The sequence below is a fragment of the Harpia harpyja genome, chromosome 17 (assembly GCF_026419915.1).
Source record: "Harpia harpyja isolate bHarHar1 chromosome 17, bHarHar1 primary haplotype, whole genome shotgun sequence".
Taxonomy (NCBI): Eukaryota; Metazoa; Chordata; class Aves; order Accipitriformes; family Accipitridae; genus Harpia; species Harpia harpyja.
The window spans coordinates 11,497,690-11,525,681 of record NC_068956.1 but is presented as its reverse complement, the minus strand read 5'-3'; the positions used below and the strand labels follow the sequence as shown (position 1 = coordinate 11,525,681).

The 27,992-nt window shown below is 41.3% G+C and overlaps 2 protein-coding genes across 6 annotated transcripts; both read right to left on the bottom strand.

The window, feature by feature from the left end:
* Positions 1-75: 75 nt before the first annotated feature.
* On the bottom strand, positions 76-13,639 carry MED17 (mediator complex subunit 17). Its single transcript, XM_052812373.1, has 12 exons — positions 13,364-13,639; positions 12,868-13,034; positions 12,290-12,509; positions 10,177-10,313; positions 9,990-10,074; positions 8,699-8,851; positions 7,717-7,847; positions 6,493-6,677; positions 5,796-5,933; positions 4,673-4,790; positions 3,209-3,368; positions 76-1,318 (listed from the first exon to the last, which is right to left on the bottom strand). The coding sequence occupies exons 1-12, from the start codon at positions 13,593-13,595 to the stop codon at positions 1,113-1,115; spliced, it is 1,932 nt and encodes a 643-aa protein (XP_052668333.1). The 5' UTR covers positions 13,596-13,639; the 3' UTR covers positions 76-1,112.
* Positions 13,640-15,179: 1,540 nt separating this feature from the next.
* C17H11orf54 (chromosome 17 C11orf54 homolog) lies at positions 15,180-27,973 on the bottom strand. 5 transcript variants are annotated; one of them, XM_052812842.1, is made up of 11 exons: positions 27,859-27,973; positions 26,784-26,873; positions 26,247-26,395; positions 25,002-25,125; positions 22,839-22,937; positions 21,810-21,883; positions 20,908-21,009; positions 19,754-19,930; positions 18,856-19,005; positions 18,149-18,265; positions 15,180-15,474 (listed from the first exon to the last, which is right to left on the bottom strand). In XM_052812842.1, exons 4-11 carry the CDS (start codon positions 25,057-25,059, stop codon positions 15,301-15,303), a joined length of 951 nt encoding a protein of 316 aa, XP_052668802.1. In that variant the 5' UTR covers positions 25,060-25,125; positions 26,247-26,395; positions 26,784-26,873; positions 27,859-27,973; the 3' UTR covers positions 15,180-15,300. The 5 variants fall into 5 exon arrangements, with proteins under 5 accessions (XP_052668802.1, XP_052668803.1, XP_052668801.1 ...); XM_052812843.1 differs by having other exon boundaries at positions 26,247-26,316; XM_052812841.1 differs by lacking the exon at positions 26,247-26,395.
* Between the last annotated feature and the right edge of the window lie 19 nt (positions 27,974-27,992).

Genomic DNA, 27,992 nt, shown 5'->3' with positions numbered 1-27,992 from the left:
ACCTTTAGCAATTAATCATCAAACAAAAGAAAAGCTTTGTGCAACACCTTACCAGAAGCTTCAAGAAGGCTACAATTACAACGAAAAGACATAAACATGACTTTTTTATTTTAAAAGAAATCAAAAGAGCTGATCTTCAGGAGGATATTATTGTTTCCCTGGATGATAATCAGTGACAGTGAAGAAAAAAAACCCAAACAGCACAAGTGTAGAGATCCAAGGTCTACTGCATGGGAGTTACCTGCTTCTATCCAGACATGAATTTATACAAGTCACCCACAAACTCAAATTGTCAAAATTTTGCAAGCAGAGTAAGACCCCTTCCTCTACATGCTTGCAAAAAACAAGGACAGAAAACACAAACAAAATAACCGACACCACACAGGCTCATCTATAGCCATCAGAGAGGAAGACCTTTGCCACAAGCTGTGACTTTGTAACACTCTCAAATTAAACAAATCCCTAAGTAAATGTATGTCTCAAAAAGAAATGGGTCACCCAGAAGCCACATCAATGTACAAACTCCAACTCAAGAATGTCATGCAGTGAAGACTGTCCCTTGATTCTTAAGTTTTGTTTAGCCTTAATTGTTGACAAGGGAGCTCTGCTTCTCCTTGGTTTTCCCACTTTCCATCAAACAAGTCCATTAGCTTCCACAAGGATAGCCATTCCCTGGGGTATAAGCCACTATAAGGCTTATCGATAGCACAATTCAATTCTAATAATTTTCATCTTTCAGAAATACTTGCAAAGATCTACTGAGAAAAAGTAGGGGCACGAGGGGGAAGGGAATGACATTGAGCAGACACCTTTCATGTAGCAAAGGACTACTGAATTTAATTTCGTAAAAGAAAAATAGATTAATTACTCAGCTATGTTGCTCTAGCTAGAGCAATCTGCAAAGACAGCCGAAAGGAACTTTTTCTAAGTTGTATTTTATATATAATTGAAAAAAGTTTTATTGCAAACAACAATGGACCTATCTGTACAGGAAAAATTTGGTTTTGCTTTCTTGTATTGATCCACAGGTTCCATTTCCCTTTGCTGCATGGGCAGTGATCGTTCGCGGCACAGCGATGATTCAAAGCCCCCATGGAGAGGCTGACAGATTATTAGCATGGAGTTAGGGCGGCCATGAGGAGTTCCATTTTATACACAAAGTTACGCCCTTCCATTTTATTCCACTGCACTTCCTTGAACGGCCCTCGAAGATGATTCCACTTGTTGTCTTGTAGTACATCACCTTTGGGGAGATCCTTGCACTGACTCCGCGGAAACTGAACCATAACTTTGCTGCCACTTTCCGGACCATTACGTACTGTGATGAACAGAGATTTTAATGAACATTCTTACACTGTAGGAATTCCTCATATTAAATATCCTTCCTTGTGTATGCTATACATTACTCCTACTCAATACCAAACACACTGAAAGCAAACAAGGGAAATTACCTTACTTTTTTTTTTTTTTAAAGTTTTTCTCTTTGAATTTTCTCTCTCTCCTCTCCCACTTCTCTATGATTTTGCTGCTTTAGCACTGCATGTTCTTGGTTAGAGCAAACCAGAGAAACATTTGACAAAAAACCCCACATGTACACCTTACAAATGCATTTATTTTTCCCTAATGATGCCAGGAAGGGCAAAGTATTTTTCCTGATTCTTACCTTGAACGTATTCCCCACCATTCTGTTGAAAAACGTGAACAAAAAGATAATGTTTCTAGTGGATTTATCTCAAGTGGACAGGAACGAAGTCACTCAGGATAGTTGTTGCTTTTAATCACAAAATTCTGCAAGATTGGTGGAGGGGTGGTGGTGTTCTGTTGGCTTGGATGGGGTTTTGTGTTTTGAGGTTGGGGGGTGGTGGTAGTGTTTTGTTTGTTTGTTTTTTAAATAAGCACTCAGGAAGATAACACTTAGCTTTCCCCTCACCTACCAAGCTAGCCTTCTACAAAGAGATGACTATCAGGCTGATTGAACATAATTTCTCCTTCATATATCAATGCTGACTATTCCCCATTACCTTCTTCTCCTTAATATGTTTGGAAACTGCTCGCGGGACTGTTTTTTTGATTCAACTTCCCAATAATTGCAATGAGGCTGACCAGACTGTAGTTCCCCAGATTCTCCTTCTTGAATACAGGATGTCACATCTGCCTTCTTCCAGTCTTCAGGAACCCTTCCTGATCACCATGACCTTTCAAAGATGACCAAGAGTGGCCTTACAATGACATCAGCCAACTTCCTCAGCACTCATGGATACATCCCACCTGGTCCTGTGAACTTGTCTATGTCTGGTTTCTTCAAAGGTTCTCTAACTCGATCCTCCTCTACTGAGGGTAAGTCTTCTTTGCTCCAAAATTTCCCATTGGTCTCAGGGACCTGGGATTCCTGAAGGCCAGTCTTAAGACCAAAGCAAAGAAGGCATCGAGTACCTTGGCATTCTCCATGTCCTGTGCCACCAGGTCCTCTACCCATTTAACAGCAGGCCCACATTTTCCCTATTCTTCCTTTTGCTGCTAACATACCTGTTGAAGCTCTTCTTGTTGCCCTGTACAACCCTTAGCAGATTCAAATCCAGATGGGCTTTAGCTTTCCTATCCCCATCAACACATGCTTGGACAGCCTATCTTCCTCTCAGGTCAACTGATCCTGCTTACAATCTCTTGCAGCTTCCTTTTTGTGTCATGAGTTTAGTCATGAGCAACCTGTTCATCCACACAGATCTCCTGTCACCTTTGCACAACTTCCTGCACATAGGAATGACCATTCTTGAGCTTGAAAAAAATAATCAACCAGCTCTCTTGGACCCCTCTTCTCTCCATCCCATAGGATCATATCCCATAGGATTCTTCCAAGAAGATCCCCAAAGAGACCAAACTCTGTTCTCATTAAGTTCAGAGTTGTGATCCTGGTGTTTGCAGTCTTCCCTTCTCTCAGGATCTTGATGGTTTCTGTAATCTCTTTTTTTCTATGCTAATTCTAACAAATATTTTCAAGCCTGTGTAAATTAAATCAGGTTTATCAAAGTATTGATTCTATTTAGGTGTCAATTCCATACACAAGAGAGATTGTTTCTAGAATATTTTGCTATAAATTGACATTATTCTATAAAAGTGTAGAGACTACCTCAGAAAGAGACTTACAAAGCCTGTGTAATTCACTTAAGAATTCTAAGATTTTCCATACATTTGCTATAGAAAACACTACCTGAAATGGCATAATCTCCATTTGGTGATGCTACAGTTATTGCTGATGCATTGCCAATACTCTCCACCGGCCCCAGACCAACATGATTACTGAAACTCAGCACATGCCATCCCATAACTTTCGCAAGCTGCTGAACTGCATGTACTTGGTGCTGTGACATCTGAAAGATAACAAGAGGTTCATCTTCTGTTCGATATTTGCACACCACAGAAAGAATTGCTTACTGGTTTTACCAAGCATTTTTTCTTTTGCTGTACAGTAGTTATTTATAAAAAGTGACTTTGTCTTATAAGTTCTTTAGTTTCACAGGAACTTGGCTTTTTTTTTTTTTAACATATATGCTATATAAGTGCTAGCAGAGCTTTGTGTTATTTGAATTTAGACTAGTTCCTTTGCAGACAGAGAAGGCCTCTGCATTAAGCACACTATGCAGTTAGATGAATTGTTCCTAGGTATATGGACTTATGCATTTTATTTAAGTATTGCTTTCAATTTACAAAAACCTTTATTTAGGTCTCAAGAAATACAAATAGAATTTTGAAATAATCCTTTCTTTGAATGGACATGAGACCTCTGCTGTAAAATATATAAAATCTGTGAGAATATTATCAAAGCAAACTCAGGAAAAAAAAAAAGTTGAGGTTCTCAGATGCATGATTATCTCCATTAATGCTCAAGTGTAAGCATTGAGCTTTAACAGCTTAAAAGTTTAAATGCTAATGTTTTCCTGTATCAAAACATAACACTTGTGAACAGTGCTAGATAATTCCTTGTTACCAGTTCCCTGTGAACAAGTCTGAAAACACTTGACCAAAAAGAGATACCCTCAGCAGAATCTGTTTCAACATGTTTTCTGTGTCGTGGAGTTTCATATAACTGCAACAGGCCAACCACTATTAAAGACCTGTATTTTGACTACTTATAATGCATAGTAGAGAGACTGTCACTTCTGAATAAAACCAGCAGCTTGCTCTGGGCAATTCAGAAAACACAGTTCATTCAAATATCAGCTGATTTAGTAATGGCTAACGCAAAGTGAACACTAACGAGACAATGTTGCAATGACAGTAATTGTGGGGTCATTAAGATCTCTACTCCAGATGGGACTTGGTTACACCAAGTTTCATATATTGAATACCTTATTGTCTGCTATAAGTCTCACTGACTTGTTCTGAAGTAAGCAAAAATCTTAATGCTCCCATAATGAGTAGCACAAGAAACATATTTTAAATGGGAGGGAAAAAATTGTTATTACTATTGACCTTAGTAAAAACTGGCATTATATTTTAGTAACAGTTGCTAAAGTCACTATACAAACGTACTGAAAATTTCGGTCATCCACCTTCCTATTTTCACTGTCTTTATTTGAAGTTTTCTAACATTTTCTACATAGATAAAGGTGACATTCTAACTTCTGTTTCCCAAACACTACAAGAAAGGGAAGAATAATGTATATGAGTCTACCTGAGATAAAAGGAAATCCTGCAGTTCTTGCTCTTGATGGGACAACGTAATAACTCTTCCATCTCTATGTACAACTCTGATCTGTTCTACTCCAACGTTCAGCTGTAGTTGAATGGATCTTTGAAAACAAGATGCATATTTATTCAAAATGCATTACAACACTTAAGAAAACAGGAAACTAAGAACGCAGAATCCCTCCCATTCATTGACAAGAACTCTAAGATGAGGATGGTGCAAAGCCTATGGAATACAACAGCAACTCCAAACATTTCAGTTTCATCACTCACCACAATAGCTACCTCTATACTACAGGGGACATATTCTGTGGCATGTTCCCAGACTTGGTCCACTGCTTGTTCAGGTCAAGGAACTTTCTGAGGTGCCTCACAGCTCCCTGCCTGCCACTGTGCCCAAGTTTCCTTCCAGCGGTGCAGGGGAAAACAGTGTGTACTCAGGGTCTGTTCTATCCTACAGCCAAGACTTGGGCAGCATATGTACTCTGGGAACTGAGATTGCAAATTGCACCAATGAGCGCAGTCTGCTCCACACTGTGGACACAGCCAAAGAGGACTGCTCAAAATGGAAAAAACAACTGGGTCATCCACTGTCAACACATTAGTTAATTCGCTGCTGGTCAGCATGCAGACATTCATTTCTGGTACATGAAATCTCTTATTTTGATGAGAATGTGCATAACTAATAGCATGAATTACATGAGTTCCACATTTCAGTACCTATGCAACCAAGCTAGGACTGAGCACTGACTAGCTCTCCACTAGCTCTCCAAGACCAGACTGGAAGTTTAGCATCCAGCACATACAAAACTACTTTATATTCAGCTATCTCTATCCAAAGTAAATCCCACCTTAAACGGCCGCTTCAATTCCTTCTTTGAAAGGAAACTGTGCTAGTTAGCAACTCACTAAGTTTCTTCATTAAAGTGCAAAGTGAGTGAAGGGGGGCTGTTCCCCCCCAACTCAGAAAAACAAACACTCGCACACAAATAATGGGCTCCTACTTGTCTGTCTGAAGAGAACCTAAACCTGTAAAACACAATTTGAATACACTCTGCCATTGCTGCATGCTTCTACAACTAGAAAGATACATGCATTTTCATACTTACTTGCATATCTGTTCATATCCTTGAGAAGTTATTAGAACTTTAACACTGGATTCATAAACATCATTTATATTGGACCAGTGGGCCTGAATCTGAGGATCCTCAATACGGCTAGCCAGACTGTCAATGGTTCGAGCAGTTCTAGAAGATAAAGACATATTCTACACACAATAATCTAGACAGTTTGTGCTGTTACCTTGTTTAGAGGAAATGAGTAGGTTATTAGTTTGTTGGGGGGGGTTGTGGCACACAAGCCAAAAAAGGCAAATTTAACAGAACCATATAGATCAGGGTTCTATTTCAGCACCATTCTGGTGCTAATAAAGCACACTTCTTTACTCTGTACATTTCACATACATTCTGCAGCAGTATTAAAGTGGTATTACTCAGTATCAGCTACTGCACAGCAAAGAATACTAAAAAAGATTTATGCAGTTTAAGAAAAGTAGGGACAATTATCAGCATCCTATGTCCTAACTGTCACAGGACACCTCAAAGAAATCTGTTTTTTTTTTTCTTTTTGTTTTTACTAGCTGAGTGTAGTTAGCTCATATTATTGGTTCTTAGTACTTAAAAATAAAGACTATTTTAACAGTGAAAGAAGAAGTAGCTAGTTTTAAGAACACTAAAAAAGATCAATTGTATTCGACGTAATAGTACATTCTACTGTAACTGTTAACTAGAATAGCGTGTGAACTACCTGCGTCTCAAAAAGATATGTTTTGCCTGCTTTATTATCTTTTCCAGAAGTCCTTCATTCGACTGTAAAGAACTGATATCATTTTTATCAAAAGTCTGGGGTCCTGCAAGTCTCATTCTCTTATGGCCAAAAGGCGCACTAGCTGGATGTGGCATCACTGTTGAGCTCAGGGTTTGCTTGTGACACTGCAACAAACAACAGATGTTATAAAAGGAAGTGACCAAGTAATGTATTTTCAAGAAATAATATGTATACTACAATATGCTGCTTCACATCAGGTTTTTTAAGTGTACATACTTTCAAAAAGTGCAACTTTTTTACTTTATAAACTTGACAGCACTTTAAAGCCAGCTTTACACCCAAACTTTGCCTCCCCTGTTTATGCAGGTCTTTCAAACCTTATGGAAAGTAATTTTTAAAAAAAGGTGCTAGCTAACAAAAATGTGGTAGTATGGCAGTAGCTCCTAATAAGTGGAGACAGAATGGTCAAACAAAAATAAAGGAAGCATTTTAGAGATAAAAAATTCAGCTACAAAAAGATTAGCAACCTGTTCAAAGTCAAGAAAGGAAATTCACAACCGAGCTGGGCACTGAGCCAAAGCTTCATGAAACCTAGTTCAATATTTAAAACACTGGACTTATTCCACACGACTGCATGACCTGCAGAGCCATGCTCTAAGGAGATGAACACTCTCTGGAATACAGTTTCACAACTGCTTAGACATCTAAAATTGTGCTCCTTTTCAGAACAGACGAAACCTCAACCTTCTGCCCCTGGTCCTTCTGCTAGATTATATGAGAATCTAAAACACCGAAGCAGAGAATTGGACCTCAAAAGAAGCAATGTTATTATAGTGATTGTTCTTTCTTCATGGGAGTATGGTCTGAACAGATGCTAACTTAGAAGTACTTGACAAGCACTAATTAGACACAAAGGAAAAAAGGAGACTGGTGAACTGTACTGGAAAAATCTTGCACAGCTTTTCTGAAGTGAGTAGCTGGGCCTGAGATTAAGTGAAGAACTAGTGTTCCATGAAAGCATTAACTGGAACTCCCTAACCACCTATACAGACTAAAACTGAACAGTAGGATGCTTTACACAAATGGATAGAAAGTGACTGGCCTCTAGTGGCACTCTGTTGGTACAACAGTGACACACACTATGTAGAAGACTGAACAAAAGCCCCAAAACTCTTCAATACTTGACCACCATAAATGCACTACCTCTCGGATAAGTTGATGCAAATTATGTTCCAGAACATAGAGATGATCCTCTGGATTCTGTTTTTCAGAAGCAGACTTTTGTGATTTTTTGTCATTGGAAGAGTGACACAGAGAAATAGACAACTGCAAACCTGTACAAAGCAGATAAAAAAAAAAAAAAAAAAAAGAGGACACCAACAATTTTCAAGGAGGCTACTGAGAACTGCTTTTCTTCATGTTTTATAGTCAGTAGTTTTACAACCAGTATTCACTATATCAGAGAAAAATCAAAGAATGGTGTTGGAGAGCGCAGCACCAAAGGCAAGTAAGACTTGCTACTCACTGAAGTGTTGACAAGCAACTATTAACTCACTAGGTGCATTTCACATCAATTTCTATGACTCAATCCCACACAAAAAGAGCAGCCCCCAGGACCTCACTCCTTCCGCAAAGAAGGAATGATTTACCACCATATAAATTTTAAGCAATCCAGAAACATATTCTTCACATGATACAATCAGTTGTGTACCCCTTGTAAGAGCACAGGATTCACCAGCTGACTCTGAGCTGTCTTCATGCTGTTTAATTATCTTCGCTGAAGCCATTCTTCTAAAGACCCATTAACTCAAGTCTTAAATTTCACCTGCATGCAATCCAGGAGCAATGACTTATGCACAGCTCCAAACTGCAATGTGCACATGGCATTACAATTGACAGCTTTAAGTGCTACTGACAAAAAACACAATCACAAAGAAAAACCATCCAAAATCCACACAATAAAGTATGAGTAAATTAGAAACTAAAGTGCATTAGTTGAATGTTTCTACAATTAGCAAGCAAAATTCAAATTCTGGGAAATTCTGTTTTTCAAAACCTTTGAAAAACAAGATTACTCCCCCCCCCCCCTTAAGAACAGAGTGTTAAAAAAGGTCACATTAATCAGAATTTCAGTTCATGTATAAGCAAATAATCGTAGGTTAAGAAGTCTTAAAAAGTTTCCTACCTGGGAAAGGCTGGGAGATTATCTGATTTTTCACAACAATGTGAGGAATTTGTGATTTAATTTGAACAGCTTCTCGTGACAGCTGGGCAAAAATTTCTTTACATAAAAGAACATTCTGTGCAGTTTCCAACTTTGTCTGCCAGTGTGGAGAGCCTGAAAAATATAAATCAACATTTGCAGAAGGAAAGAGTAAAGAGAAGCTACCTTTTTGTTCAGATACCAGATACTGTGCAGTAGCTGTGAGTATTTGGTAAAATAAGGTAGTCAGTATCTTCTATCCAAATTGAGTATTTTCAGAATTTTATCTCAGTTAAGCAAGCACTTTAAGATAACATTAATGCATTTTACTTCAATTTTACATACATGTACACTGTGAACTGCAACTCGCTTCTGGAACTGCCTATTACATTCCCAAGCATTTTGTGAACTCTGCTTATGAACCTCTGCTTCTTGAGTTGCAATTTACTTTCAATGATACTTCTAGTTTTATTAAATTCACTCGACAATGAACCACCAAATAATGTTAAGTTCATCTATGTGCTTTCACAGGATTCATAGGCAGAAAATTCTTGGAAGATTCTAGCCTGAGTAAGCACACAAGCTCTATACTGTACCCTGAATTACATATGAAACATCTACCTAATACAGCATCCTATCTACTTTCAAGACAGCACAAGCATTTGTGACAGACCACTGTGAAATAAAATCCTGCCAGTTCTTTTTAATCCAAAAGAGAAATGGATGAATTTTTAATCCCAAAAGTTTACAGCTTCACATACTGGCACGTATCAAATGAATCAATCTACTATCTGCCAGGTGAGCTGTTGGTAATTAATCCACATACTGCCACCACAGTTTCAGACCCAGAGAAAACATACGAGCCACAGAAACAAACAATGCATTTTGGGCAAAGTTAAGAATGAGCAGACAGTCGTTCAGTTCAGTTGAACTAATGGGATGTAACTGGCTAAAACACAATACCTTGGTTTGCTTTCGGTTATGTGCTCAAACTTTTAATGACTAACAAAAGCTGCTCCAGAACACTTAAAATACAATCCTAGTCATTTTTTTTCAGAAACTGAGTAAACACATATGAAAGACTGAAGGAGTATGCTTTGAAAGCAACATGTTTCCAAAGCCCAAGCAGAACCTAAACAGAAAATTTCAGTTTAAATAAGAATATTCTTGTTCACTATTCTTTCAAGCTATATGCTAAAATTTTCAAATAAATATCATATGCAAACCGATGTCTTGAGAACATGCTCAAAAAACAACATATAGCTAAATATACCTGGTTTTGATTTTGGCATGGGTCTTTTAAAGAGATTGACTGTCCCAAGGTCACCAATGTCTGGAGCTTGTTTCTGAATAGAAACCTAGGAAAAAAAGAAAACATCATCTGATGTTTGTTCTTTGTTGCAAGCACACAAATACCAAAACAAAACCCATGCTACTTTATTAAAGTTTCTCTGGCAAACCTTGATATAGGCTGATCCCTCTAAATCACTTGGAATTTGAACATCCAAAGGACAATAATCCTCAGGTATCTTTTTATCCAGGTCAATGTCAGTGTTCTTTATCACCTCAAATGTACCATGGTGAAGAAAAAGGGAGCCTAAGGAAGGAAGGACAGAGACACACATATTACATATAAAGCACGTTCAGCAAATAATGAAGCTCATACCTCTGTTTTGGAAGAATATGTATTTCTAAGTCTCCAAACCTCCACAGTTGCACAAATTTCTTAATGAATTCTTAAAAAAAATAGGTAAATTAGAAAGCTCATTTCAGCATCCTCCAGTGTGTGATGTGTAATGTTTTACAGTAAGTTAACAAGTACTATTTAATAATTATAGGAGAAAACCAACAGTGTTTCAAAATGGTGTCAGTAGATGCAGGGGAGGAGAAAAAAAAAGAACGGTGTTTGGTTAAAACAAGACAAAAAGTTAACTGCCCAAAGTTTTGCAAGCAAGTAGCTTAAGGTGCAACACCCTTACTGATTTAAATGAATGCTGATGATGTTTGGCTTGCACTCTTAAAACTGTGACAGTGTTCTGTCTGTAAAAAAAAACTGTACAGCCAGTCATTCAGGTGAGACTGATAGAAGCAGATGCCCACTGTTGCGGTTTAACCCCAGCCAGCAACTAAGCACCACACAGCCGCTCACTCAATTCCCCCTCACCCAGTGGGATGGGGGAGAGAATTGGGGAAAAAAAAATGACGTAAAACTCAAGGGTTGAGATAAGAACAGTTTAATAGGACAGAAAGGAAGAAAATAATGATAATAATAACAAAAATAAAAAAGACAATAATAATAAAAGGATTGGAATATACAAAACAAGTGATGCATAATGCAATTGCTCACCACTTGCCAACCGATGCCCAGTTAGTTCCCGAGCAGTGATCCCCACCCCGGGCCAACTCCACTCAGTTCACATACTGGGCATGATGTCACATGGTATGGAATATCCCTTTGGCCAGTTTGGGTCAGCTGTCCTGGCTGTGTCCCCTCCCAACTGCTTGTGCCCCTTCTTGTGCCCCTTGCTGGCTGGGCATGAGAAGCTGAAAAATCCTTGACTTAGTCTAAACACTACTTAGCAACAACTGAAAACATCAGTGTGTTATCACCATTCTCCTCATACTGAACCCAAAATATAACACTATACCAGCTACCAGAAAGAAAATTAATTCTATCCCAGCCGAAAGCAGGACACCCACATCCGTCCTAGCTGCATCCCTTTTACATCCAGAGCACGGTTCATCTAGTTTAGGATAAATCATCTAAAAAGAGATATATCCTGGGCTGCATCTACAGCTTCTTCATGAACGTAAGATGAATAACCCTAAATTTGTCCTTCCCCTCCTTCACCAATGACAACAGGGGCCCAACATAACCAATTCACATGCCTGCTTTGTATCTACATGTTAAGTTTCCTGAGATTCTGTATTCACTCTTTCACTCCATAATTGGTTCTAGTACTCTGGGCTGGTTACCCTCTCTTGCTGTAATCCATGAAATAATGCATATTCTCAGTATCATTTCTCACAAATGTAGGAATAATAGATACAATGAATCTATCTTCAGTGATGCTCTTTAGTCATATGGTTCAGTTTTAGGTAGTCCTCCGAGGAACTGGGAGTTAGATGCGATGATCCTTAGGAGTCCCTTCCAACTTGAGATATTCTATGATTCTACGATCTTTGCTCAGAGGAAAATGCAACATACTCCTCAATTTTTTTTAAAATGCTTTACAGACCAAACGTAGATAAAAGCCAAAGATTTACAAGGTCTATCTGTCAACTGATCAACTACATTGTCAATGCAGAATTGTTTCCATAGAGCAATCTTTACTAGAATCCTACACAGTCAGCCTTTAAAATCACTTTCTAGGTTGAGGATGGCACAGTATTTTTCCAGATAATAAAACAAGTTTCCGCCTTTTATAATGCTATCTCCAAATTACAATAAACTTTCATTAAATGATATTATTTATTATTAGAGGTATTCCATCTGTTTTTCCAGTTACAAAAAAAATTTCATAAAATATAAATATTCCATGCTTGAGAAAAAAAAAAGACCCTGCTGTTTACCTGCACTTCTGTAGCTCAGATCACCAAGAATTTTGTCTCCCACTTTTCTCAGTTTCCAGTGTTGTCTCAGTCTTAGCAGTTCAGAGTTGAAGTCTCTTTGCCGTTTATTTTCCTGGTTTTCTGCAACTGATTTGGACAACCTTTCTGCACCTTTCAACAGGATTTGAGCTGCTCCAGCTAATGACTTCTTTTTTGAAATCAACTGTAAAAACTGAGGATTCTAATAACAAAAAAGAGAAAGAGCTACTTGCGCCTTAATTCTCAAAAATTATTTGCGGAAACTAATTGACAGTGACTGATAACTTGGTTTTGCTGGATGTTCAGTAACTTATTTAGAATTACTTTCGCACTAGCATTGTATAGCCACGAGTAGCATCTTGACTTACAGTTTCAGCAAAGAGGCCATTGAAATCAGCCTCACCTCCCATCCTCAGCCTTACCCTGACCCATAAAGCACCATATCAGCACATTGTAAGGAACGTTTTACTAAATCTTGTACGCACCATACACGAAAAAATCCAGTGCAATGAAATTTTTAGTATCAAGCCATAGAAACTACACAAGTAGGTACAATATACCTGTTTTGGAGGAAGGGGATCCTGCACAACTGGATCTAGGGTCATGAACTTTTTATCCTTCACAATGCTAAGAACATCATACAACACACACATCTCAGTCAAGGCGCTTCTTAAGTTGTTCCGCACTGAATCCCAAGGCCAGAGGGATGGCTGAAACTTTACCAACCCTAAAAATAAAACAAAAGAAGGGGAAGCGAAGGATTGCAAAAAGATACGCTGTAAGGTTCCTTCTTAAACCACAGAGGGATCACGACAGCGTGAAATACACCATAACCGCACGGCAGCCGGACCTATCCTTTTCCGCTCTACCGCGGCAATTCGCTGGGACTCGGTCAGGAACGTCCTGACCTGACGATCCGCGGCCAGCAGCGGGAACCCACGGGGGAAGGCAAGCCCAGCCCAAGCGCCTGTGGGGCTGCAGCCCGGCGAGAGAGCTCGGGCTCTGGGCCCAGCCGCGGGCCGCCCGCCAGGGAGCCGCGGGCCCGCCGCCCCTCACCTTCCTCATCCTCCGCCTCGCCCGGCTCGGCCCAGGCGCGGCCCGCCGAAGCCGGCTCGTCCTCCTCGGAGCCGGAGCCCTGGCTGAAGTCGATGCGCTGCGCCAGGCGCGCCAGGTTCTGGGACATGGAGAGCGGCTGCAGGTAGGTCTCGCTGCCATCCAGCCCCACCTCCTGCACCTGCTTCTCGCACGCCGACTCGATGCTGATGCGCACCGCCGGCACGCCCGCCATCTTGGTGCGACCTCCGACCGCGGCCGCCGGGCGTACGGGTGCCGGGCGGAGGCGGGCGGGCGAGGGGGCGGGGCCAGCGCCGGGCGCGCTCGGCTGTCTCCGGAGGGCGCTCGGCAGGGGGCGGAGCCGGCCCTGAGGGGACGGGCGGGAAGGCGGGCGGGAAGGAGGGCGGCAGCCGGCGGGCTTCGCCTCGCTGCGGGCGGCCGCTTCCGCGGCCCGTTACGGCAGGCGGCCGCTTTCCCGCTGCCCCTCACGCCGCAGGCAAACCCCGGCCGGGTTCGCCCCTCAGAGGTGGCCGGGCAGCTCCGAGCTGCTCCGGTGTTCTTTTACGGCGTTATTTCTGACCAGAAGTTGGTTTAATTCCCCGTTCTAAACGTAAATTCGCTTCTGGTTCCCCATCATCAGCTACGACCGCGCAGGAAGTGTGGGAGCAGCTCGGAACACCTGGCATTTGTTTTCAAGGGCGAACGTTAGAATTTGTGGTGCTGCATGTGATAGCATATTTCCATACATTCTGTATGGCATGTCTAAATATTTTGATGGTTTTAACGTTTTGTACCAGCCGTGGAAACTGGTTTGCTGCTAGGTGACTGTAAAAGTGAGATTTGGTAAATAATTATTAGAAATCTTATACTAATGCTATGATTGAAACAATAGACAAAAGTATAGCCAAGCAATTAACTAGTAGAGGTAGTTATTCATAAGTTTTGCAGTTCTTGGCTCTTATGACTAGATGTTCCTGTACGCTAGATGAGAACAATGTTGAAACTGACCACAAGTGATTGAAGCTGCGTTAAGCTTCAAGATCAAAGAACAAGGACAAGAATAAAGACTTCAAGGACAGCCAACGAGAACTTCAAATGGGTCGGTGGTCGCAAAAGCAGCACTTTGACTCAAATGGATCCTTCATTGCGCATGATCGGAGGTAGGCAGTACTATGATAATCAGTTATCATTTTTATGTATATGTATACTAATCTGATTAATATGCAATTAGTTATTCTATATAACCTGTTTGTGCTAAAGCTGTGGCATGCACGCTAGGTGGAACTATCCCCCGTGCATCCAGCGCTGCAATAAAGAATGCCTGCTTTCTAAAACTCCAAAACGAGTCTTGGAGAGTTTCTTCGACTGGCTTTTCGGTATCACATGTTTGCCAAGCCTCTGAAGAACTAGTTTTACAAGGTCAGGTCAGAGGATGGCCTGGTGTATGCCTGGGAAGATGTGGCTGAAGACAGTCACAAGTATGTGTATGGAATGTTTTTATCTTTAACTGTTCCGAGGACTGGCAAACATCCCAGCTGAGTCAGATATGTGCTCCTGTGTTAGTAATATTGGCTGTATGCCGTTAGTTCTTTCTAGATCTTTGTTGAAACATATATAAGTTTGATTCTTTTGTGAAAAAAACGGAATCTTGTACAGAGAGCTTGAGCGCTTAATTCAGTTGCGGCAGGAAGCACAACCAAATAGCAAAAAAAACCCCAAGCACACAATAATACTACAATGAAATTGCTGTTTGAATTCAGTCATAACAGTTTCAGTTACACTTTGAATTTCTCCCTTAACAAAACTAAGAAGTCAGTAGTTTACTGCTCTCACATTTATTCTCGACTCTGATAGATGTGCATAATTAAAAGCATTACAAAAACCAGCATTTGTATTTCAGAAAGGTCAAATCGCGATGCCGTCGCCAGCACCTCCCCGCTTCAGTCTCTCCCAACGAGGTGCGTCTCCTGGGGCCTGTCGATGCGGAAGAGCAGCTCGGCGGGCAGGAGGTACCCCAGGTAGTGCACGCTGTCGGGGCTGGTGTCCTGGTGGTAGTGCCCTCCATCCCCGTGGTGGCTGAAACAGTGGGTATGCTCCAGGCGCAGGTCAAAGCCCTGTCACCAGAGAAAGGCCGGTGAACACTCGTTCACGTGAACTGTGGTTAAAAGTCCTGGGATAGCCTCTCCTTTATACCGCATATTTCCACGCATCTCAGAGTCCACGCCAACCAGTGAGCAGTGAAAACTTGTGAGACACTTGTGGTAAGACAAAAGAAGAGGCGCTGTACCAGGCTTTATACCATAGGACATCAAAGAGAAAAGAATTTAGAAACCTTGACAGCACCCAACTTTTGGTGTCAATCTCCCAGAGATTTCCTTTTTGTTTTTCTTTCTCTTTCCATTGGGATTAAATAAAGCAGTCACACCAAGGAACCACTACTGGAAATCAGAACCCCTTGGTGCTGAATGCCACAGGCCCACGCGATAAAGGGACAATCTCTACTCCAATTCCGAGAGCCAGCTTAGATGAAAATGGGAAGAATAGCAAATAAAATAACAACTAGCATACTAAACCATGGGATCACCCCCACCGCTTTTATATATGTCCTGGTTTCAGCTTGGATAGAGTTAATTGTCTTTCTAGTAGCTGGTGTAGTGTTATGTTTTGGATTCAGTATGAGGAGAATGCTGATAACACACTGATGTTTTCAGTTGTTGCTAAGTAGCGTTTAGACTAAGTCAAGGATTTTTCAGCTTCTCATGCCCAGCCAGCAAGAAGGCTGGAGGGGCACAAGAAGTTGGGAGGGGACACAGCCAGGACAGCTGACCCAAACTGGCCAAAGGGATATTCCATACCATGTGACGTCATGCCCAGTATGTGAACTGAGTGGAGTTGGCCCGGGGTGGGGATCGCTGCTCGGGAACTAACTGGGCATCGGTTGGCACGTGGTGAGCAATTGCATTATGCATCACTTGTTTTGTATATTCCAATCCTTTTATTATTATTATTATTGTAATTTTATTATTGCTGTTATCATTATTATTTTCTTCCTTTCTGTCCTATTAAACTGTTCTTATCTCAACCCTTGAGTTTTACCTTTTTTTTTTTCCCCCGATTCCCTCCCCCATCCCACTGGGTGAGGGGGAAGTGAGTGAGCAGCTGCATGGTGCTTAGTTGCTGGCTGGGGTTAAACCATGACAATGTATCATAGAATCCTGGAATGGTTTGGGTTGGAAGAGATCTTTAAAGATCACGTAGTTCAACCCCCCCTGCCATGGGCAGGGACATCTTCAAGTAGATCAGGTTGCTCAAAGCCCCATCCAACCTGCTTTTGAACACTCCCAGGGATGGAGCATCCACAGTTTCTCTGGACAACCTGTTCCAGTGTCTCATCACCCTCATTGTAAAAAATTTCTTCCTTATGTCCAATCTAAATCTACTCCCTTTCAGTTTAAAACCATTGGCCCTTCTCCTGTCACTACAGGGCCTGGTAAAAAGTCTCTCTCCATCTTTCTTATAAGCCTCCTTTAAGTATTGAAAGGCCACAATAAGGTCTCCCCAGAGCCTTCTCCTATGCACGCTGAACAACCCCAACTATCTCAGCCTGTCTTCATAGGAGAGGTGCTCCAGCCCTCAGACCATTTTCATGGCCCTCCTCTGGACTCTCTCCAACAGGTCCATGTCTTTCTTGGGGCCCCAGAGCTGCATGCAGCACTCTAGGTGGGGTCTCAGCAGGGGGAGAATCACCTCCCTTGACCTGTTGGTCATGCTTCTTCTGATACAGCCCAGGATATGGTTTGTTTTCAGGGCTGCAAGAGGATACTGATGAGCAATGCTATGGCGTTTGAATGCCACCTTCTACTGTTGTCCCTGTCCCTGTCACATTTCCAAAACCATAGGCTTAGCCGTGCTGTTGAGCTTGCAGTGGATACAGATGGGAGTAACCCAGCTGCATCAACTGCACAAGTTGCATTGGTTCTGAATGGAGCAGCCGTTGATGGCTGTTTTCAAAGTACTCATCAGTTGATTCTGGGAAGATGCACACAATTTAGCCTTAGGCCAAAGGCTGCCACATAATAACACGATAAAGTCACACCCTTGAACGTATCCAAGCCTACAGCATGTCTCATTTAACTCTAGAAAAAATGTTTTTTATATTACTTATGACTGGACTGTTATTTATAAAATAGTCATTTTCATCTATGGTTTCCTGGTTACTTTTAAATAAATAGACTTCCTAATGGTGAACATCTTAATGGCTTTTGAAACTAGATTGGTTTTTATCCTGAATTGTTTGCTGTTGAATCTAGTGCTTGTGGAAGATGCTAGATAACTTTCTAGCATGAGGCTTTGCAGACTTCAATTTGCATCAGCAATTATGAAACACGTGCTTCACATATTTTGACACAGTATTAGCAGAGAGAGTTCTTATGAAAGTGAACTACATGAACACAGGGTTGAACAAGCTTCCATGCTCTTGACATTTCTCCTTGTGTGGCCAGCAGTGAATGCAAACTATGCTGTCGGGTTTGGGACACAAACGCTTGCACACTTGCAGTTGGAACCGAACTGTTAAGTTCAATCCACTATGAACAGCCACTAGGTTTCAGAATGACCTAGTCTCAATTCAAACCAGTGACAGAAATGAGAAGCTTCTATTTCATTACACCATCTCTGGAAGAGTTTAACACAATATATACACATTCTGGTTCTGAAAAGGAAAACCATATCCAAGACAGAATTAATCACAAGTCTCAGTTTATACTTAGAAACGAGAAAGAGACTCACTGGATCTCTGGAAACTATTACCGGCTGACAAATCAGGGGAGCCTTCATTTCAAAGAATTTGAGCCAGTTATTCACATCCTCATCAGTATTCAGAGGACAGGCAGAAAATTCTGGAGGCTACAGCAAAAGTAAAAGCTTTATAAGTGAAAGGAAGACACTTGTATCACGATACTTTTTCTCTAGCAACTTTCCTTGGCTTTTCCCCTCCCCACTAGTCTGTTCACATTCCTTCTTGCCTAAAAGAAGCTCACCAGTGCCCATTACTGTGTTCCTGCCAGAAACAGAAGTGACCAGAATATTGCTTCTTTCATTGCACACGTAGTGGGAGAACTAATGAAGTAAGGATTCTCCTCGTGGTACATTTTAGAAGCTCAAGCATTTTTTAAAAGTCTGTTTCTTCTTATAAGTATCATCTCAGTTAATGTATTTCATTTCAATTCATTTTACAATAGTTCTACATTTCTTTAGCTGCCCACGGATTTCAAAAGAAAAGATGACAGTATTGAGGCCAAGTAATACAGCATCACTAGTTCTGTAATGTCAGTTTTGTAATATCAGCTCCTTACTTTAATGCACTGCTTATCCTAACAGTTTATGCATACATTTAAAAATACAAAACAAAGTCAAGGCTCTAAGATGTTACACCCTGATTTATACTTCTGTTTTCAGGAGGATGAAGAAAGTTATATGAATTGAGAACAACTTACCATAATGTGAATCTTTGCTTTCCCCTTCTGAATGATAAATGTACCACCCATCCCAACAGGCTTTTCTCCATAGTGTTTCTCTAAAATTTGTCTCAGACAAGACACAAAGTTAAGTTCCCCAGTTCTTCCATTGGCTTTCACTTCAATGACCTGAAGAATGAAGTTAATTTGTCACTGCTGTCTCCTGCTGCAACAGTGTACAAAGGTCTGTGAAAGCTTCTCTGAAATTCTCCCAAGCTTATAACCCAAGATTACTTTTTTAAAATGTGAGTTTCCCTGCAAGTGCTGCTCCACTTGCATCGTTCAAGTACCTGACCAACTCTCTTTCCTGACTTTCTGTTCAACGCTACCTTTGCCTGTGAAGGGTGCTAGGCAGCACATCATTTACTCATACATGAGACAATGACATAAGCAACCCCTTTCTGTCTACCAGCTGGCTTCCACTCCATTATAAAGACACTATTGGAAACAGAGAAGTCTGCTAGTTTCCATGCAGTAGTCAGGTTTCTGACTGCTCTGCCAACACATCTTTGTGCTAGCTGTGTTGGGGGAAGCACTTCTACAAAAAACTAGACAAGTGCCCAGACCTGATTTACACAAGTACTTTACACAACCATTACCTTAAATCACTGCTAGTTTGGACTGGATTTGAATGGATGATTTATGATGGAAAAGTTTTAGTAAACTAGCATTTAACCCTCAAAAATCCAAATGCCTCTCTGTCTCCACCAATTCTTCCCCTCGTTCACCGGCATCAATTCCTTATGTTTTGATATTTCTTTCATGGAATTACTACTTTACTATTATCACAGAAAACTGATAGGAGAACACTGAAACATGAGTTTCCCTTCAGCCACAAAGCTCTACAAGCAAAGTCACCTTTGATCCAAGTACGTACCTTACCAGGTTGGCCCTCACTGGCATAAAGGTTGGCCAACAGCCCAAACTCACAGTCAGTGTATTTACTGCTATACTTCTCAAGCAGGCACCCTTTATCTGCAGGATTTATCTGAGCAATGTAGCTCCCATTTACAGCAGGCTTTTTTTCACTCTTAGTTTGAACAATAGGGATAAGCTGAGAAAAAGAACGTGTAAGAATGAGTCAAGTAAGTCAATAAGAACATGTTAGAGTCAGTCAAATGAGCAGAACTCATAAATGCAATTTAAGCTTTGGACCTTGATCCCAAGAAATAATCCCCTTCGTCACACAGCTCTGTGTCTCAGGATGAGGTCTGTACTGGTAAGAAAAATGCACTAATATTGTAATGTAATTGAAAACTCCAGAAAACAGTTTTACTTTTTCTGGACAGTTAAATTTAATGTTATGTGAAGATGAATGCTAGTGTTAAAAAAAAAAAAAAAGAAAAAAGAAAAAGAGAAGAAAAGTCTAACCATTGAGATCTGAGGCCTGCATGCAAGTATTGAAATTCTATGTAATACTTTCTCAGTGTACAGTTACAACCACTATTATAGTGGTCCAAATTTAATGCAAATAGTGACTATATCATCTGCCAATAAATGCATCAAAATGAGATGGCAAGACCAGAGGTTTATGCTCAAGAAGACTGACTAACCAAAGCCTCCACAGGCAGTAGATTTCGACTCCTGCCTCACCTGCAGGTGATCATTTTGTATGTGGCATCTTTAAAACTTACAATGGTAAAACAAAGCCATCCAAGAGGGCAAAAGACAGGGAGTATTTCAAATGCATTTACCAGTAACTTTGGCAAGCATTTCTAAATCTTGTCATTAAAAATCTCTGGTCAGGTCTTTGTCAATCAGTTTCAAAAAATCATGTTTCTTGCATGCTTCAAAGCAATCACATGCTTCTTGGAGAATGACAAGTTAAAAATTAATCTTTATTATCTCAATAGTATGCAACTCATTGGATGGCCCTCATCTGAATTCCTTCTAATGTGTTTTATATGCTTTTGGCATGAATGGCGTTTATTAAAATGTTTTGCTGTAAATGGGAAATACCCAGCATGATACTGCTCTACTATTATGATAGTTTCATGAATTCATTGAGAACCAGCACCCTTATTTACTGACCTCAGCATTTACTCCAAGAATCTTAGATGAAGCAGCTCCAGCTCCAAGAATGAAAGCTCCAGGCAGCTCTATGTCTTTTGCAACTGCATTTAGATCATAAACCTGCAAGAGAGAAACAATTCTTTGATTTTGGTGTGGTGCTCTGATTCTGAATTGTCGTTCTGTTCACTATAACCTCTGGATGAATTTAATTCACAATGCCCTCATTAGTATTTTGGATAATTAGGTTGAACACAGTTTCTGAACAACACAACATTTGGTAGTAACAAATTGGGTACATGTCCATTTGTTTTCTGAAAGGTGGAGTCTGCCTATATGTTCCCCTGCCGTTGTACCCAAAAACTGAATTATTGTTCTTATTGAAATTTATATTTGTGTAAAATAAAAAATGGAAGGGAATATCATATAGAGACAGATGGGGTGAAGTGTCAGAAAGGAGGCATGGTATTCTTGGAAAAGACAGTAACATGAATCCAGTGTTGCCCTGAAAATGCAAATACAACCAGTTTTTACTGTTTTTTTACCACAGAAGCGTGGCTGTGACTTGAAATCCCAGGCCTGCTGCAAGCCATATATAAACATGCAGACAAGCCCCTTGTTTAATAGTTCGTTCCACGGCTCCTGTCACAGATGGTATGTTTCCAAAGCTATCTTGTATTTGAGGGCAGGAGAAGATGAACCATCAACCACAATATGCTATTTTTGCTATGATATGTAAGATTTCCTGACATAGTCTGTTTAACACACATCAGAATCAATCTCATAAAACACTGAAAAGTAAGTCTCTTTCACAAGTGGAATCTTATAGTATCTGTTAGACCTTAGTTTTGTTTGTATTTCAACAAGATACTGCTTTTCTTTTGACAAATGTGTTAAACCCCACAGCTACAGGAAAAACTCACTTTTTCTTTCTGTACAACAGGTATGAGATAAGGAACACCTCCCACATCTGCTATTCTAGGCTTTCCGCAGATTCCTGGAAGAATACAGCCAGTTAACTTGGTAAAATATTTTTTCCTAATAATCTTAAATAAGCACAGTCTAACCCACCAAAGAACTGGTTCCTTGAACTTCTAAAACCCTTTGAAAACACTATTTCCCTAGCATGCTTAGATAAAGTGTTGCACTATTAAGAAGTCCAAGGACAGTAGGCCCTAAAATGATTCACAGTAGGATTTAATGCTAAGCAACCTGTTGTAAATTAACATTTTCTAAGCACAAAAAAATATTACAGCGGGCAACAACTGCCATTTGCTAGTTCTCCAGCAAGATGCCCTCGTCAGAGAGTGGATATCCCCACTGGGACTCCGCTTGCAAAACTTCAGCAAAGCGGATGCCCGAGTCTCAGGAGAATTCATCCCACTTATTTGGACATGTATTTTAAGAAGGGATGAATCACCTTCTGGAGGTGTTTCTTTCTCTACATTGATGACAGAGGGAACTCAGAGAAGTAGCACAGATGACATGTCTGTGTTCCAGACAGCTAATGTCAAAGAAGATGAATCCCACTCAGAATAAGACAGTTTCACTTCACTGACATACATGAATGGCAGGAATTTAAAAATGAATAGAAGCACAACTCCTCAGGTTCAGAGAGTGATTGGCATGGATCAAAAAAATTTCTCCATCTGGAAGATAACAACTAAATTTCAAAACCTTTTCAGTACACTAAATCAAGCTTATGAAATAAGTGAGTATTGCAATCATAGGTTAAGAAAAAAAATTATGACAAGTACTTGGTAATGACTTGTCCTTGTTCATACATCAACTAGTAAGCAAATCCAGAAATAAAATGTAGCTCTCCTATCATGCGTGTTCTTTACCTGAAAAACAATTTAAGCTCTCCCAACATCTTTAGAAGATCAAAACCAAGTAGGATCAGGTAGAAAGAACTGGAGAAGTCTTAGTGGAAGACAGGAATGCTAGGTTACCTTTAGCAGGAAAGTTGAAGGGTTCCTGAGTCAGATCAGGACAGTCTACAACAGAGACTTGAGCATCAGCAAAGTTTTCTTTAAGCCCTTTCTGCAAAACTATAATAAAGAATAATGGCAAAGTTATTGACAATGAAAAATTACCAAGAGTTTGACAAGTTACTAACAACAATAAATATATCTGATTAGGTTTTATTTCAGCAAGATACATTAAAGAACTTAATGCTTACCCTAAGTAACTCCATTGATTTAAATATTACTGTCTGTAGGCACTTATTTCCTGAGTCAGAGCTTCAGAGAAGAGCAAAAGCTTGTTCAGATAATTGTTAGCTACCACATTAATTAAGAATTTTAAAAACCTTTTAATTGAAATACAATAACTGACTGCTCCTAGTAGCACTAGGAGCAGCACAGTGTAAAGTAACATGGGTAAATTTAAAGCACATTCGGCAGTGGCTTTGCTTCACAAGCACAGACAATTATGATCACAGTCAAATATCATGCGAGAGCAAAGGAGGAAGTAAGTTTTAGCTGAAGTGACAGTCAGTTCTTTAACTAGACTGTTTGCAATAGCTTGATTATAATCTCAAACTGTCTCTGCTGTCTGGAAACTTCTGCTGTCACAGGATATTGCCTGTCATGTTTACGTTCATGTGGAGATTTTCTGGCAAGTGCCACTGTCACTTGGATAATGATATGGTGCTGATATCTAAACTTTTGGTTTTGCTTCATATCAATGTTTTTAGGCTCCGAACCTGCAAAGTCACTGAAACAACAGGAAGGATTCTGACTTAGACAAGTGCACTGTTTGGAAACAACTTCCAAACCTTAATTGAGTGTGGGATTGCCTTCACATATACTGCTTCAAATACTGTGTTAAAAGGTCCAAGTTCTTTCATGCCTGAGGGTCTGCTTTGGCAGGTGTCTCAAACTAAGGAACAGAAAATCTAGCCTGTGATCTCAAATCAGGCAGTTCTTTATATACTCAGAAGACTTTCCTGTGCTTTTGTTTCCTCCAATCAGGATTTCAGCTGTACCTTACTTCTTGGGAGCAGATTTACCAAGCTGTTGACCACAAGGGTCAGTAGAAGGTACTTGACAGGTTTCTAAATACATCTCAGCACCTTCTGATAAGTGGAAAAGGACAAGAAAAGGGTACTCCTCAAATTACACTCAAGAGCTGAACAGCAACAAAATTCACAGCTGACAGGAGATCTTCAGGACAGACAGAGAAAAAAAAAACCAGAAAATTCTGCTTCATGACCCATCTTTTCTGCTACTGTTTTAAGCTGTTCTACTGCAAGTACCTGCTGTTCTCTGCAGAGCCCACAGGTCTATAGCAGCCCTGGCCTACTGCCCCGGCCTTACAGCTACAGGGTGAGGAAAGTACCAAGAACCACTGCTGGGACCACACTTCCGAAAGCATGGAAATATCAAACTCACACAGATTTGGGACAGTGGCAGACTGAACTTGAAGACCTCTCTGAAAGAAAAAAACCCTTTAGTACATCTGCTGCAGGAGACAGACTACCAGAAGGAATAATGCCTTTATACTGGGGCAAGGAAAGAAGCTCATGAGCAAACGGATTGGACCGAATCACCTCTAGAAGTCCCTTCCAACCTCAACCATTCTGTTATTCTGAGCACATTTTTTGAAGGCTTTGGAAAGAAACAAACTAAATACAATGTTTCCTGCAGCCTGGTTGTAAGGCAATCACCAAAAGAAGAGCCAACTAGGTTTGAGCAAGAGGACCTGCCATGCTATAGTGCATCTTTTCAGCTGTTGTTTTAAGTAGTCCTGAAAAAGAAAGAAATAGTAGAGGGTAGAGGAAGACAGATGATCCCATATATTTAAGTAAGTTTGGTCTGTAATGGTCAAACTTTCACAACCCATGCACAAATATGCAAATGCAGCAGACAGTTTTAAAGAGTTTGAGAGCGTGTTTGTGTGCTTAAGTATCATTGGGATTTGGGGGAGGAGTCATTGTTTGCTTTAAGGAAATAATAGCATATAGAAAAACAGTGCTTTTCTTTATATCTCAGTGTGCTAAGAGCAGGAACATTCTGCATGTACTAGCTGTAGAAAGGTTTTGATAAGAGCTTTAAGATAAGTTTGAAGAGTACATTATAAGTTTGTAAAAAGTTACACACTGCATGACTTACCCCCAGCAAGCTCCTCCAGACTTGGAACGTGAAAAGCAAACCTTTCAACTTTGGCCATTTCCTAATTGGTGCCGATTTCTTCAGGTAAGAAATTACAATTTACTGCACCGTAGGAGCAACTGATCTGTCAACAAGGATAATAGTTTAACGATTAAAGCAGGCTGTTTTCAATATGTTACTTATTTTTCAATTTCACTCAAGAATACATAAAAACCAGAATTGTAGTTCTGCCATCAAAGGAAGGACTAACAGCTTCAATAGTAATGTTAATTTTCTTACGTGCTTTGGAAGAAGATGTGCCTGTCAACTCTATAGCTGGCTGAGAGCATTACCTATGCTACTCCTCAAGCTTACAACTGGGTGTAGGCAAAACACATCCTACGCTGAATACAGTTCAAGGGACATGTCAGGAGATTTATCTGTCCTTTGTAAGCCTGGAGTCATAATTTGTTTTTGACAGAAAACTGGGCTTTTCTGAGCACATTAGCTGCCTCCTCAGGTCTTCTCTACCTTAATGTTTACTTTTCCAGCATTGGCTATGGTGGACTTTCAACCTCAGCTGTGACATGATCTCCAATTGATTCTGGGCATGTTTTTCCCTTCCAGAGGGGAACAGGCTAGCAGCGAAATAGAAAACAACAGCAGCAAGTTCTGCAGTATCAGGCTCTGTACCCACACAGAGCCTGTAACAAAAAGTTTTGTTTGAACATAAGTTTAAGAACCCCTTTACAAATGAACTGTATTTCAGTCACCCTTGCAACAGCAAAGTCAGCTACTAGGGCAAACCATTAGCTCAGGGCAGAAACAGCTGATTATATACTACCTATAAATCAGCCACAGCAATCATTAACTCCTTAGGCACATGCTTGCTGCACACAGCAGAAAAAGAAAACGGGTCCCACTTATCCAGATCTCATGCCTTGGAGGAAAAAGTCAAAAACTTAATACAGTCCCAGACCTGACAGAACTTTTGTTAGGAAGGACTATGATGTGAGCTAGCTGTTTATGTATACTTCTAGCTTCTATTTGGAAAAGAAATCCTAGCTTTTATGATTGTCAAAAGTCCTCACTGCCCTTATACCATCAGCTTCTTAGTCTGCGTAAAGAAAAAAACCCAGCGGAAAAAAGAAATAAAAAGAGTTGGGAGGTCATAGCAGTCACTTAACTGAAGTCTTTGAGCTCAAAGTTTAGGTACCCCAAATTACTGCTGTAGCATGCAGTAAAGAAAGGGAGAAAGGCAGCTACCTGTGTACAGTAATTCTCATCTCAGTTGGTCTTATCCATCTCCACAGGTGACTCCCTCCCTCCTCTGTCTCTGGAGGAGAAAGTAACAGGCTGGATTTGGTGCCTCTGATAGAAGCCTACTGTCAGATGGAGTGACTCATACCCCAAGACTTGAAGTGTGCACCATGAACACAAGAAAGGGAGTAATTAGAGAAAGAAAGTAAGAAGATGGCTTTGGCAGTATCATTTTAGATGATCCTGATCCCCTCCAGAACCTTTTGCCAGATCCAGAAGGAGGCTGTGCCAGGACCTAAGACACCCACTGAAAAAGTCCCAAAACAGACTGAGAAGACAGGCTACAACTGCTGTTGTGCAAAAGGCAGAGGCAAGACTTGGACACAGCTCAAATAAGTAGGCTCAGATATAACACCTAGACCATCACCTTCTGTTTAAAGGACAGTAGTCAGCTCCCCACAATCAAGAAAGAAGGGAAAGACTGTGGGAAAAGCTCGATGTACCATAATAAACCCGATCTAATTGTTAGACAGTAGTCCTTACCGGGAAGGACACAAAAGAGGAGTAGATCCGTGAGTCACCACCCGAAGGAGAGAATTCACGGGGGAGTTTGTGTGGTGTGGAAGGGAGAACCTGAAAGAAGACAACAACAGACAATTAAGATCCATCATGGAGGGGTGGAGTGACATTGAATTACTACAGAAGACTTTCAAAGAAAACCCACAAATGCTAAAGGGACGATAAGATTATTAGATCTGGGATGGTGCAACAAGAATGGAGAGAACAAGCATCTAAAAAGACTGTAAAGGCCTAACTTTCTGAAGCTGGAAGAAAACATCAGAGAAAGTAGTCAAGGGCCAGGAGAACACAGATGAAATGGGAACCATGATATTAATGGGGGGGGGGGGGTGGTGGTGCCTAGTATCAAAATCTGAATTAAAACTAAATTTGGAGGGTAGAAGCCAGAAAGGAGAGATTATAGGTAGGGTAGAGATGAGTCAAGGTGGGGGTAAAAAGAAATATGAGGGAAAAATTGAAGATGGCAGTCGGTGAGAGAAGAGAAATTTAGCAATGACACAAGGAAGAGCAAAACATCTAGAGATGCATCCGCAGAGGCTGTATTCCTCACATGGGGCGATGTAAGGAGATCCCGTACGTGGCAGAGGAAGGCTGCAGGAAAGCAGGGACATCTGCTCGCGCGGCTGGGATTTGGGGAAGGGACGGGTCATGGCAGGGCAAGGACAGGCGAGACGGGGCTCCTTAGGGAGAGCATCCGGGCAGCCAAAGGCAGCAAGGAGCGCTGGGGGGAAGAAACACTGAAGCTGACGCCGCGCTTGGCACGGCTGCGAGAGGAACGAAGGGATTATTCAGGCTGGAGCCGCCAGCTCAGGGGAGACCGGGCGGCAGAGGGAAGCAGGGGCAGGACAGCAACAACGAGAGGCCGACCGGTGCAACGAGCAGCTCCTCGGAGTCTCACAGCCAGCGGGGAAGCGCGGGAACTGCGCCCTGAAGGGGAGCGGTTGGAGGGGGAGACAGCCGGCAGCCGCCCCGCACTGCCCGAGCCTGCAAACCGCTGCGGGGCGACCCCCGGCCGCCGCTAGCGCCTGACCGCACGTACCTGCCCCGCCGTCCGGGCTGCGCGGCGGCACTGCCCGCCCCCGCCGCGGGCCGGCCCCGGGGACCGCCCGGCCCGGCCCGGCCCGGCCTGGCCCGCCACCCCCAGCATGGCGGCGGCGCCGGACCTGCCTTTCC

Coding starts and splice junctions, on each gene's coding strand:
- MED17 (XM_052812373.1), bottom strand. CDS start 13,595: ATGGCGGGCGTGCCGGCGGTGCGCATCAGCATCGAGTCGGCGTGCGAG. Junction 13,035..13,363: donor CGAGGCGGAGGATGAGGAAG/GTGAGGGGCGGC, acceptor TTTTATTTTTAG/GGTTGGTAAAGTTTCAGCCA. Junction 1,319..3,208: donor TGGAGATTATGCCATTTCAG/GTAGTGTTTTCT, acceptor TGTTCATCACAG/TACGTAATGGTCCGGAAAGT.
- C17H11orf54 (XM_052812842.1), bottom strand. CDS start 25,059: ATGGCCAAAGTTGAAAGGTTTGCTTTTCACGTTCCAAGTCTGGAGGAG. Junction 21,884..22,838: donor CTTCAACTTTCCTGCTAAAG/GTAACCTAGCAT, acceptor GTATTCTTCCAG/GAATCTGCGGAAAGCCTAGA. Junction 21,010..21,809: donor CTGTTGTACAGAAAGAAAAA/GTGAGTTTTTCC, acceptor TCTCTCTTGCAG/GTTTATGATCTAAATGCAGT.